The sequence below is a fragment of the Paraphaeosphaeria sporulosa genome, assembly GCF_001642045.1.
Source record: "Paraphaeosphaeria sporulosa strain AP3s5-JAC2a unplaced genomic scaffold CC84scaffold_6, whole genome shotgun sequence".
In the NCBI taxonomy this organism is placed as follows: domain Eukaryota; kingdom Fungi; phylum Ascomycota; class Dothideomycetes; order Pleosporales; family Didymosphaeriaceae; genus Paraphaeosphaeria; species Paraphaeosphaeria sporulosa.
In genome coordinates, this window is record NW_017253365.1 from 625,662 (window position 1) to 638,166 (window position 12,505).

The 12,505-nt window shown below is 55.4% G+C and overlaps 5 protein-coding genes across 5 annotated transcripts; 3 read left to right on the forward strand and 2 right to left on the reverse strand.

Annotated features, from left to right (window-relative positions):
• The first annotated feature begins 328 nt into the window (after positions 1-328).
• CC84DRAFT_794476 (uncharacterized protein) lies at positions 329-1,395 on the forward strand. Its single transcript, XM_018187428.1, has 2 exons — positions 329-897; positions 991-1,395. Exons 1-2 carry the CDS (start codon positions 596-598, stop codon positions 1,226-1,228), a joined length of 540 nt encoding a protein of 179 aa, XP_018034872.1. The 5' UTR covers positions 329-595; the 3' UTR covers positions 1,229-1,395.
• Positions 1,396-3,188: 1,793 nt separating this feature from the next.
• CC84DRAFT_794480 (uncharacterized protein) lies at positions 3,189-4,604 on the forward strand. The gene is made up of 2 exons (XM_018187429.1): positions 3,189-4,053; positions 4,131-4,604. The coding sequence occupies exons 1-2, from the start codon at positions 3,282-3,284 to the stop codon at positions 4,463-4,465; spliced, it is 1,107 nt and encodes a 368-aa protein (XP_018034873.1). The 5' UTR covers positions 3,189-3,281; the 3' UTR covers positions 4,466-4,604.
• A 1,050-nt stretch (positions 4,605-5,654) lies between these two features.
• On the reverse strand, positions 5,655-7,867 carry CC84DRAFT_794531 (uncharacterized protein). Its single transcript, XM_018187430.1, has one exon. It carries the CDS (start codon positions 7,456-7,458, stop codon positions 5,695-5,697), a length of 1,764 nt encoding a protein of 587 aa, XP_018034874.1. The 5' UTR covers positions 7,459-7,867; the 3' UTR covers positions 5,655-5,694.
• Positions 7,868-8,890: 1,023 nt separating this feature from the next.
• CC84DRAFT_1094304 (uncharacterized protein) lies at positions 8,891-10,009 on the reverse strand (the record flags this gene model as incomplete). The annotated part of the gene is made up of 1 exon (XM_018174556.1): positions 8,891-10,009. The coding sequence occupies one exon, from the start codon at positions 10,007-10,009 to the stop codon at positions 8,891-8,893; it is 1,119 nt and encodes a 372-aa protein (XP_018034875.1).
• Positions 10,010-10,915: 906 nt separating this feature from the next.
• On the forward strand, positions 10,916-12,465 carry CC84DRAFT_1164960 (uncharacterized protein). Its single transcript, XM_018178608.1, has one exon. The coding sequence runs from the start codon at positions 11,308-11,310 to the stop codon at positions 12,124-12,126; it is 819 nt and encodes a 272-aa protein (XP_018034876.1). The 5' UTR covers positions 10,916-11,307; the 3' UTR covers positions 12,127-12,465.
• Positions 12,466-12,505: the final 40 nt, after the last annotated feature.

The window sequence follows — 12,505 nt, forward strand, 5'->3', positions numbered from 1 at the left end:
CTTTGTGTTTTTGGTATTGCTTATTGTCTTTTGAGTGTCTTTGGTTTTGTTGTATTGTCATGGTTTTGGGAAATTAGGGCGTTGCAAGAGTTAGGTCTGGGTCTTGATATCCGGATCGCAAACATGGCGCTCAACGGTAGGGGCGTTGATTGTGGTCGGCATCGCGGTTGCGGTGCTGCTTTCGCTGGTATGTGTGGCTGGCTCCGGCGGCGAATGAAGAGAAGTCTTGAGGTTTTGGATCAATGCGGCCCTTCAGAAGATATCAAGGCCTTGAGGTCGCCGAAGGTCAGAAGAGATATTGGATTTTGGAGCTCGCTGAGAGCAGAGAGACCTGTTGCAGATTCAGCAGATCAAGACATATCACCAGCGGAACTTGAAGGTGGTACGACGACCAAGGAACTTGGAGATGATATGACGTTTGAGGACCTCGAAATTGGGTGGTATCCTCAAGAGTGTCACCTGTGCGAGCCCTATCAACCTCCCGCGCATTCCAGATCACCCCAAATTGTTGCCAACCATACGCCTCCGCCTCGTGCCGAGTTCACGCATACAGGCGCTGAGAGCTCGGCGGCCTCGGCGGCCTCGGCTACCAGCGATGTTAAGGCTGGTTTTATCGGCCATCCGGCAGCAACCTGGGGCTAAAGGATCCCAGCGGCTCTCAAAGTCAGGTAAAAAGACCTGCCCTCCGAAGAGGTGGTCCACAAGGATAATTACGGTCTATACTACAACCATTACGCCTATAACGACGCTGACGGCGAAGTGCCGGATTAGTATAACAGTGGCAACTCCCAAGCACCCTATATACCCGCAGGCAGAGAACAAGGAAGGGCTGTCTGAGAAGAAGCGACTTCGACGGGCAGAAACACGTCTATTGCCCTTCCCGGCCCCCTCACAAAGGTGGGCCATCAGCCCCACCTGAAGGTACACGCGCTCCTTGTCTATCAAACCTTGAAGAGGAGCCGCTGGGGACAATTGCTGAAAATGAAGAAGCTCACTAGCCACAATTTGGCAAATTTTCAACGGAACGAGAGCCACACCCAGACGCAGCAAGCTTCACCAGCTTCAACATGCTCACCCCTCCTACATTCTTTATAGCATCGATGAGTACTCTTACCCGGATAACCTGGAAACAGGCATCGTCTTCGACACGAGCTACACTCGAGGTGCCATTACCCCAAAGGGACACGAAAAGGAGGGCGGTATGTTGAGAAAGGACTCGGATGCATGAGATCATTTTACCTTTGGCGCAGATCCAGATGACGAGGGTTTAATAAACATGTCGCAGGCACTCACGACATCTACTCCGATGAACGCGTCGGCAGCATCCCAAGGGATGACGGCCACTTCCACGGGCATGACCCATAAGATGGCGCTATTCAAACCAGATCTTACGCATGGCTCTACTCCTGTTATCGATCCCTAGACTGTAGACTTCAGTCCTATCCCTATCATATTCTCTCAATTGAGGGAAATTAATATCAACAATGGAAGTGCAGACTCAACACCAGCACATCCTCTCATCAACGTTGTTCAACCGCCGAATAGTGCTACCACGACTGCGATGAATGCGTGGGCCCCCGCGCCCGATCTCTCTATGATGCATTCTTCGATGACCCAGCAGGAAATCAAGTCTGCGAGCAGCTCGGTAGGTCTGAACGCTGCGTGGGTGATCGCCTCGGTAAGTAGCAAGCATGAATGCACATGCACTCTCCAGGAAGCAGCATCCTCTCCGGAGACTGCTTCGACATTTGAAAGCGCAGTTGGTAGTCACCTATCCACACCAATGTCTAATCTAGAATCACCGTTGGACGATATGTACGTATCAAAGGTCGCCGATTGCTTGATCCGAGCGATTCCTTTGCGCATTACGAGGCCGAAGATGGTAAATCGTAGTACAGAAGAGCGCACCTGCGCGAACTATTTGGTTGTCTTTTTATCCGAAAAGACATAAGTATATTCACCGCATCGCATCCCGCTCAACGTCTGAACTGACTATTGAAAAGTGAGCAAATTCAGCGTAGGCGATGCCGACGTCACATCTGCGACCCTTGTCCAGCCAGGTTCGCGCTGAAAGCAGATCTGAACCGGCACCCGCGCACCGTATACGAAATGACGCAGAACCTGAAGCATTAGGAAGTGTGTGTATGCAGTGATCCAAGGTGCAACGTCCCTAACACGCAATTCCTGCGGAAAGACAACCTCGAACGCCACGTCCGACGCTGCGTCAAAGAAGCATCTGCCGGGTGACGTATATTCGGATGCAGACAAACGCCCTCAAGTCACAGGGAAACCCGGCTCTGGATGCGGTCAGCAATCCGTAGAACCCTGCAATACAGCTAGCAGCTGTAGCCGTACACCGAACGAGTATGGCAACTGCAGAAGCAGAAACCCGCGGTTACAACCCTGACGTATAAGAAGTGGGGGCCACACTAATTTCCAGCAACACGACCGAGAAGTTCTCAGAGCCGTTGAGCGTTTGTCCATGGAGAACCGTTGCGCCCAAATCGGCTAATACGAATGACGTCCTCTCATACCGTAACGAAGGCCTCGAAGCATGTGCGCAGCAAGTCTACCTAACTAGAAAAGACAGACTCCCGTGCAGGACAACTGCGAAGAAACTCGTTCATCCACACTCTGACGAAAAACCAGTTGCGAAGAACAGTTTCTCCCGGAAAAGGGGGCCGCCCGAACCCAGTCTTGAAATACCACTAGTCCGTTTTAAGCATGATGGCGCCGAAGGATGAGATGAGCTCTGACAAAATATTGCGATGACCTGGGCTTGCGCAATCGCCACGACGTCTGTATATTCCAGAAGGGCCCCCCGCGTACGTCACAGGAACCAACCAGGCAGAGATAAATGTATACTGCAAGCGATATCAGATTGTTGGACCCCGTAGGCCAGGTTCTGGTCTTGAAGCGGGGCAGCGCCAGGCCGTGCTTAATATATCCAAATACCCGGTGCAACGGTCAGCCCCCAACCACCAATCACATTTGGGACTCAGCATTAGTATGCCTCCCGGCTCGGCCGTGCATGGGCGTTTCGTTGCCTCACCGGCGGCCGACCACATATACACCATTTCTCCTTCTCCACCCATTTTCCAGGAGACCTGCCCCCCGGTTCCATCAGCATCATGTATGCGACAACGGACCTGTGTGTTTGTAGCAACACGTAGCTTTCCACTGATAAGACCGCCGACTGTAGAAGCTTCGGTGAATGGATGAGCGAGTTCAAATATTCTGCGATCCCCTGAGTCCAGTCGGGCGTCGATAATACCGTAAACATGGACTCGGGACCTGGGCCACCCCAGCAATCGCCCGATGACTATCCTGCACGAGAGAGAAGAGAGAGGACGGTTGTCGCAGTGGGCATATCGATTGGCGTGCTGGTACTTTTTGCTGGGCCTTTGTGTCTTCTATACTATGCGAATTGGAGGCGAAAGAGGAGGGCCAAACAGAACGAGTTGCGCGATCTGGAAGGCACGACTGCGGTATCCCACGATGAGAAGTATGGCACTAATCCCTTCGCGCGTACCGGCGCATCAACCCTTACGACAACACTGGCACCAGCAGAAGAGCTCACTGAAGCCGAAATCGCACGATGGAGGGAGCTGCAAGGTGGTCGCACGGAGACCGAACTGGAAAGACTAAAGCAGGACCCGACATCTCCTTTGAACACGCTACCGAAAACCCCTACGCAACCCACGCCAGAAGAGGTGCTTGGGCTGGACAAGGTCTCATATCTGCAAAGCTTGCCGGTCGCAAGCAGCTCATCTTCAGCACCGGGTGGAACTCCGCAAATCACAGTGCTTCCGTCACGGCTTCCCCCCGGTATATTTCATCCTGAAGGCGAATCAAGTCGGCAAGGGGAGGAGTATTCTGACCCTGGCAATTGCATCAGTCCGTGGGCGGTCGAGCATCAACCAAATCCAGTAATTTTCAAGCATCTGCTTGGGTCGAGAGGTGAGAAGCTTGGCCATGGTGAAGTTGCGGCCCAGGAAGAGGGAGCAACCCGCCAGAACGAGCCTTCTCCTGGGCTCCCAATGAATTTCGAAGGTAAGGCTTCTGGAATCTTGCAGCTGTTCCAACATGTCGACTTGAATGTGAACAAGTTGCTAATTTGCGATCTGCAGTAGCACCACTATCCTGGGACCAAGAGCTGCAGCATTATGCTCAGCACGACACCTTGACAAAGGAAGAAGAGCGATCACCGGAAAGCAGTGCCTTGGAGGAGACGTCCGGCTCATCACCTTCATCGAGCACTAGCTCTCAGGACTCGTCGCACCCACTTTTGTCTGAAGGTTCTACCAAGGACAACTCACAATCCCCAACCTCGTTCAGACTTCCAGATCTACATCAGCCAAGGCTGATAACTTCGGGAAGCGGTCAGAAAGCTATACAAGCAGCAGGAAAATTATCATGCACCCATTGTGACCGCACGTTCGCGACTACCGGACAGCTGAAGTGAGTCGTCTTTGTTCACTCCGGCCATTAAATTCCGTGCGTTCTTCTGCATCAGTGCTGACATCGAATTCAGCGCTCATATTCACCGCAAACACGTCCGACGATACTCATGCGCGCTCTGCTCGAGCAACTTCCACCTAAAAACTGATCTCAAACGTCATGAACTCACCGTCCACCGGAAGGACCTTGCCGCTGAAACACGTGGCTTCAGGTGTCCCAACCCGGCTTGCTCGATCCCCGAAAAGGTCTTCATTAGGCGAGATAACTTCGAGCGACACGTTTTAAGGTGCACTAAGCGGAAGGAGGATGATGGCCAGAAAATGAGCGAATGATGAAGAATCAAATGGCTCCATCAGATCGCACATCACACACCACTCGCCACTGAAGCTGGTCTCTGGTACTGTCCAAGTCAGTGCACCGCCACATGGGTCGGAAGAGTAGAATGGTTTTGGGGAGAAGGCGATTGAGTACTGCACTGATGATGGTCCGTCCAGGACGAAGACTTTATCCATCGGGACCTTGCCAAATAGGCTCTAGGGAGAAATGCTAAAACGTTGTGACGATACATATGCCTCACAGATCATGGAGGAGCTCGCTTGAGGGGAAAGAATCCATGAGGCTTTCGACCCCTATTTGAACAGAGGCAGGCGTAAAGTCAAATCTTGAAGGAGGCCTCCGCAGAGACAGGAAGAGTTGTGACCAAGACCAACACGAAAGAAGAAGAACGTGTTCTGTGGTTGGCCGAATCGCTGTCACGGACGAGCAACTGTGGCTACAGGGCAAGGGCGGGGTTCGAGCAGGGCTGGGTCTCGTCTTGCTTGAACTAGAGAAAATCAAGTAACAAGAGGTGCGCTACACTCATCAAGTGAGCAGGCACGCATTGGGGATGAATGACGAGTCTAGGAAACGATGGCACAGCAAGAAATCTGATTTGATGGCTTGGACTTTGAGCAAACACTATGCGGTCTGCCCCCGATTAGAAGATCACTATGCTAAAGATGATCCATCACCATAAACTCGATAGAAGATGCAAATCAACAGCTCCATTTTTCTATCCTCCAAAGCTCCATGACACATGGAAAGTTGTTGATCCAACCCACAATCAGCCACGTGTATCAACTTCCGAAACTCCGATAAAAAATGCCAGCAAGTGATAACGTCCCCAGTCCCGTACTGTCATACGAAAACGCCAACATGCAATACAACGACGAACCTAGCACCGCGGAAGCACACCTACTCCACCACGTCATATCCGCTGGTCTCTGTTTCCTCCTCCATCACTATGTCCACGTCGGCATCGTAGTTCATCCACTGGTTGCGGTGGTTGCCAAGTGACGCGAGCAAAGCGGCTGGCGAGGTTTCCGCGGCTGATGAGGGCAGAAAGGCTGACGGAGGCACAGACGGATCCGCGAACACCTGCTCCAAGGTGCGGGAGTCAGCAGGCGCAACTGGTTGATGCGGCACCGGGGCAGAGTCGATTCCGTCGTGGACGTCGGGATGGTTATTCATGCAGAACCCGCACTCGAAGGTGGCGTGCCCATTGTTCACACATACAGCCTCGTGACGCTCGGGGACCATCATGAATGGCGAGATTGGTGCAGCAAAGTTGTCGTGGGCCAGGCTGTCTTGTGGCAAGACCGGGTGATGATGATGGCACTTTTGGCCAACATTGCCAGCGGATCGATTCTCGGAGAAGTTATTTGGCGGTGACCACGGCTCGCCATTCAACCAGGCTCGGGCTTCTGGATCGAGGCCAGAGTCCAGATCCCAACCATTGTCCTGCGTCTGGAGCCAAGACGCCTCAAACGGGTTCCGGAAGGCTGTGCGGTCGATGTTCTCGACCGGAGACTCGAATGAGAAGTAGTCGCCGAAGTAGTCGCCAGTGGGCTCCCTGTTCCCGATCGTTGGAAGCTCTTGCGCGCGGAGACGTGGCGTAAGGGGCTCAGTATCAGGTCGGGGTGGAGTTGACGAACGCGGTAAAACGTCAACATCCTGCACCTTCCAGGAACGGACGCTTCGAGGAGAGTCGGATGAGCGCGAGTGGCTATGGACTGGTGATGCATCGGAAACGGCGACAGGATTAGGGACTGGTAGAGCTCCCGACATCACAAACTCCTCATCTTCAGGGATTGGGCCGATAACATGGTCGACGTCGATCTCCTCGGGGCTTGATGAACGGATTGCTTGGAGTTGCGGCAGTTCAGACTCAGGTTTGTCGGGCTGGTCGCCATCTTCTGGTTCTAGGGGTTCCGCATACATGTCCATGTCGGCGTCTTCATACGCGCTGTCAGCACCATTTGAAGCTTGTACACGGCCGGTCGACAAAGGAGCAGGCTCTGGTTTCTCTTCTCCCAGAGTCATGGAGATCCGACCAATCTTCTGTCGCACGGCGTCGGCAGAGCGCCGAGGAAACATCTTGCGGATGGTATCTCGGTTGACCTTGGCCCGCAGCGCATCTCGGATCTTTTGTTCTTGCACTACAGTCCAGGGGACGATCTGAAGCTGGCGCTTGGGCTTGCTCTTCGGCTTGCTCATCGACGTAGAGCTTGCCTCCTGGGTGGACCGTTGATAGCGACGCTTCACCCCCTCCACCGGGCGATCGGGGAACAGTGTACGAATGTGCGCGAAGTCGAAGCCATTTTGGACCGCGCTATCCAAGGTCTGGACTTCTTGTGCAGTCCATACTTGACCGGCCTTTGCATACTGTATTGGTGTCTGAGTAGTGATGCCGGGTGTTGGCTGGCGATTTGCTCGTATGCTCACCGGCTGGGGAGTTAGTTGAACATTCACTGGCTGGGGATTTGCTTGAGCGTTCGCAGCATCGATGGTACGGCAAGCCAGGTGGACGCGGTGACGCACTGCCTCAGCAGTACGCGAGGGAAAGAGGGCACAAATTTGCGTGAATTCAGTCTCATCTCGAACTGCATTCTCGATCTGTGTGATATCCGTAGCGGACCAAGGAGCGCCACCTTGCGTACCTTGTTGATAAGGCTTCATGTTTTACGTATGCGAATATCTGATCGTGAGGAAGCAGATAGTAGAGAAATAGGCTGGCGGAAGTCTGTCCGGGCTGGGGTAAGGTAAATCGAGCAGTTGGCCTGAAGTTGGTCGTGGGTGTGATCGAGGGAAGGGTAGGGGTGGTTGCTGTATTGAATTTTGGTCGAGCTTCGCCGCGAGTTTGTGCCAAGGAAGTACTACGGATGAGCCACTGTATGCTGTTGGGAGAAATGAAAGAAGAGATCATGTGACGACTCAGGTGACCCCTTTGCTCGCCAGGTCCGCGCTTTCACTGGCGAGCGGTGCTGTGCTGACATCCTGTATTCTTCATGAAATTCGGCGAAAACGATGTATAGATGAAAGATAATCTTGACCAGCTCGCCGATACATGAGCGGCAAATGGTGGCTGTGACTTCTTTCACAGTCCTGAAGCTCAAGCGAAGTGATTGCGGTGCTCTGTGAACGCACTCCTGTCATTAAATAAAACCGCTGTACATCGGCGTCTTCTGCAGGCTGGTCGCATAACACTTACCTATATTCTCAACTTCGGACGGCGGCGTCACCGCGAAATACTTTGGATCCTTGCAAACGCATTGATAGACTACGAACAGTGTATTCGTCAAACCTCTAAGTCACAACGAACATACACGGTTCCTCCGCTATGCAACAAGCCCAAGAAGGTATGGTAGAACAGCGTCCAGGCAACACAACATTGGGGTAAAGGTCAAATATCGGGCTGTCCGGAGCTGGCTGGCACATCGACTGATTGCACTCATATCGAGGCTTCCTGATTCTATAGTACTGGTGTAATTAGTCTAACGGGAAGCAAACAGGACCCGGAGATCACCTAGGGCAACAGCCTCACCACTTTCAGCTCGAGGACAATGCGGCCACGGGAAACAAAATAAGCGGCATTCAACATGCCTACGTGGCATTCAACGACATGGTTTTGAACACCACCATCAGACTTTCAGATGCCCAGAGAGCTACTGTCAAAGATCATCTTAACAGCACCACATGGCCTAAGAGCTTCTTATCGATCGAGAATGCCCGAGATGGTCTTGAAAATACGGGTCGATCGTGGTCAGTCGAGGATGATGCGGTATTGATGTCGCTCCCCGAATTGCTTGGGAAATCTATATGATTACCAGGCATTAGATGGCCCTACTTATATAGAATCATCTTGTGTCAGCAGACGAAAAAAGCCCAATTAGGTGACACTGTCTGCTATCGAGAATGCATGATCTGGGAAGGGGTTCAGAAACGACTTTTGGGGTGCTTCCCGACTCATTGGGATCAGTCATTGAACAAGGCCGTATGCAGAAGCCAATATAATACATAATACATTATGTTACCAGCGCCCTTCCAAGGCTTCGCGCTGCTACAATTACGCAGCTTCGTCCCACATCCCACCCGCTTCCCAACTCCACCCCTAATACTCCTTCACATGGATCTGCTTAACCTGATTCACCACCCGATCCAACAAACTCACCATCTCATCCGCCACAAACCCCGGACTATCAACCTGCACAAAATGCCCACTCCCCACGGCGACCAGCGGCCCAATCGCCTTCCCCTCATCCGTGATCTTCGTCAACCCTTCATTGTACTTCTGCCACAGCGGATTCACATACGTCATGGTTAGCAGTTTCGGAACCTTCATGACGCCCTGCTCCGTCTGGTCCGCGAACGTCTCCCAGTCGTGCCCGACGACCGTCATGTACGGGCCCTCGCTGTGGTACCCTTCCAGGCGCGGGGCGTCTGCGTGGGGCAGCAGCTTGGCGAGGTTGCGCCGCGAGAGCCCCTCGCGGGAGGGCACGTCTGGGTGGAACATGTTTGCCATGTTCTCGCGCGCGGCGCGCACGTCGCTGGGCCGGGTGCCCGGCGGGAGCACGTTTTCATCAAAACTCGGGGCGTCGGGGTCCGGCCAGATGGACACGAAATCCGTGTTCGCGATGACGCTGTCGAGGAAGAGAAGGCCCAGCACCGTCCCCGGATACGTCTGCGCGAAGAGGCGCGCCAGCGCGCACCCGATGCTGTTGCACACGAAGATGAGACACGGGAATTCCGTCGGGTTCGAGATGTCGAGGTGCTCTTTCCAGATCTGCAGCGTGAACTGGCGCAGGCTGCGCACGACGCTCATGGCGTCGTGGCCGTGGGAAGGACCTTCCTGCGCAGGGTCGTCGGGGTCGCGGTCGGAGTCGCCCTGGCCGTAGCGGTCGTAGGTGAGGAGGGCGGGGTAGGGGAGGCGGTTGGTTATTCTTTTTTCTAGGAATTTCTGCACCGAGGGTTCCCACGCGGCTCGGGGCTGGACCATGCCGTTCAGGAAGACGACGAGGGATTTGGAGAAGGGGTTTGGGCGGTGCGGCTTGGATGGCGACGCCGGGTAATACGTATATGCTATTTTTGCGCCGGGCTTGCCGTCGAGGATGCAGGAGGATATTTCTGGGTCGGGGTAGGGTGGCAGGTCCTCTTCTGAGGATTGGTGGGATGGGTTGTGGTCGTGTGGTAGTCCGCTGCTGGGATGATGGTTCCTGTGCTCCTGGTTCATCGTCGCCTCTAGCGTCCCTAGCTCTTTCATGATGGAGTGTTTCCGGGCCATCGCTTACATGTGGGCTGGCTGTACAGGCTCCCGTTCTGATACCGCTCCGATGGGGCGGTTGGAGAACTCTGAAGTTGGCGTCGAATTATCCAAATGTAGACTAGGCAGGCAAGCTTGATCAATGGATGCACGGCGGCAGAACCCGGAATCTTCCAAAGCATTCAGTAAGCAGATCAAATAAACAAACTAGACATGGCAAACGAAGGCAGCGTCGCGCTCCAGGGCGTTGTGGGTGTACGCATCGATATACGGCGCGGTCCGTCATTCGTAGCATGACATACCCCTCATGGGGCTTGATGGCGGGGTCAAGCAAGGGCAGCGCGGGGGCGACCCTCTGCGAAGGCGCCGCCAGAGCCAATGGGAGTCGGGAGAAAATCAAGCAGGCCTCGCGCCTAAATATCGAGCAGGGCGCCCAACATTACGTACGCACACATTTATTCCACACAAGACATGTTGGCCCTCCCCAGCTACCGAGCCTATGGTAGTGATCTGCAACTAGCAGCTGGCTTGTACGACCTTGCAGACCAAAAGGCAAGGCAGTCTCGTGAACGGTGAAGGCCAGCGGTTGAGCAACAGTCAGCCGGTGCAGCCGACAATCTCCCGCCTCTTCACCCCGTTGACGCCGCCTGGATTGGGGCTAGCCACGCGCTGCCCTGCGTCTAGGCCGTTCACGACGTGCCAAGCATTGCAAACAGACCGGGGGGCGGCACCCAGGGACTGCTGTCACATGCGTGCTAGCAGAGCACAGCATCCGGGTGCCATTCACGGGCAGCGGAGCAGCAGGCGCGCCGGAAGCCATAACGCTCGCGGACGCCCACGTGTTGGTGCAGCTGTCGTGGCATGCAGAACGTCCCCATGCAGCCGTAGCAGCGGGTGGCGGCGATCAGGCACACGACGCTGGCCGGCGATGACGTCGCGCGTGGGGATGCTGGAGGCTGCTTCCATTTCATTTCACTCAACGGTGACACGCCCGTCGCGCCGCTAACACCTGGGGAAGCCTCCACAGTGCGCCCCAACACCCGCAGCCCACTCCGTTGATGACTGACCTCGGCGCGCCCTCGATCGCAGCAGCCCATTCCAGCCCACCGTCGCTCGCTCACCCACGATCCCCGCGCAAACATTCACCTGCATCGCGATCGCGCTCCCGGACGCCGCCCCAATCACGGTATCCCGCACCGCAGTAGCTCACCCGGAACGCACAAGACCCTTCCTAGTGCCGGGTAGCGTGCTAGCCAGCCGTCACCTCGATGGAACATTACGTCTCTCGCGGCTGCCAGACGGACATCCAGGGCCTCTGCCACGACCCGGCACTGCGCCCGCACCCTCTTGTGTCCCCGCAGCCTGCCAACACCGGTGCTGCTAATAACATCACCGGCACGCCCACGCCTCCAGACGACATGAGCCTCGACAAGACGCGCTTTCTCGTCCACGAGCTAGAAGTCACGTCCGAACCAATGCCAGATGCAAACCCATTGCACGCCTCCCAGGCCGAGCAGCTGTACAACCCCAACCACACCTACAACTACACCGCCAGCACCATGCAGCCTAGCATACTTTCGAAGCGCAAAACGCGCCCTTCTCTCGTCGCCCGCATCTCCCTCCCGGGCCCTGACAGCGGCCTCGACAACGAAAACCCCCGCTCCCCACCGCCCACAGAGGCCCTCATGAGCCCGCTCCCCGCCGCAAACACCCTGCACGCCGGCCACACCCCCATAATACCCGGCGCGCTCTCGCCCCTGCCGTCCTCGGGCCCTGCCTCCCCCGGCGACGCAGGCCTGACCGGCCCGCTTACCCTCCCCCCACAGCCCGGCGACGGCGCAGAAGACACGATTCCGCTGCACGTGCTCGACGCGGAGCTCGAGAAGCTGCGGCTGGCCCAGGAGCGCAGTGCGAGCGAGCGCAGCGACTCGGCGGAGCCCGAGGACGAGACCCACGAGGACGATGCAGCGCCGCCTGCTGCGCAGACCAAGGAGAACCGGAGGAGGAGTTCGGCCAAGGACGTGGTGGATGGGGTGCTGTTGAAAAAGCCGCGCATGAACATGGGCGCGCCGCTGGGGCAGGCGTAGGAGCCTAGGCCGCGGCGGCACGAGTGATGAATTGGAAAGTTATTACGTTGGATGCATGGCGGTGGCGCGCTGAGACGACACCGCGGGATAGCAAAATGGAGGGCTTTGGGTACGTTGCGACATGAGCGTTTCGACAGCATTGTTACGGGTTGGACGGACGGATACTCACTTCGTGAAGGCGTTTACGCGAGCTGCCACGGACGGCAGCCGTAGTCGCGTTTTGGATGCAGAACCAAAACGTTGTTTATCCCTGTCCCTCGTGAGGGGACGAGAGGGCGATACCCGCATCCGCAGCTGCATGAGATAGATAGATCAAGGCCAGAGTGCCTTTCCATTCCCAGGCTCTTCTGTGTCTTCTGCCTGTCTGACCGTTCGATGA

Coding starts and splice junctions, on each gene's coding strand:
- CC84DRAFT_794476 (XM_018187428.1), top strand. CDS start 596: ATGTTAAGGCTGGTTTTATCGGCCATCCGGCAGCAACCTGGGGCTAAA. Junction 898..990: donor TTCCCGGCCCCCTCACAAAG/GTGGGCCATCAG, acceptor AAAATGAAGAAG/CTCACTAGCCACAATTTGGC.
- CC84DRAFT_794480 (XM_018187429.1), top strand. CDS start 3,282: ATGGACTCGGGACCTGGGCCACCCCAGCAATCGCCCGATGACTATCCT. Junction 4,054..4,130: donor GCTCCCAATGAATTTCGAAG/GTAAGGCTTCTG, acceptor TGCGATCTGCAG/TAGCACCACTATCCTGGGAC.
- CC84DRAFT_794531 (XM_018187430.1), bottom strand. CDS start 7,458: ATGAAGCCTTATCAACAAGGTACGCAAGGTGGCGCTCCTTGGTCCGCT.
- CC84DRAFT_1164960 (XM_018178608.1), top strand. CDS start 11,308: ATGGAACATTACGTCTCTCGCGGCTGCCAGACGGACATCCAGGGCCTC.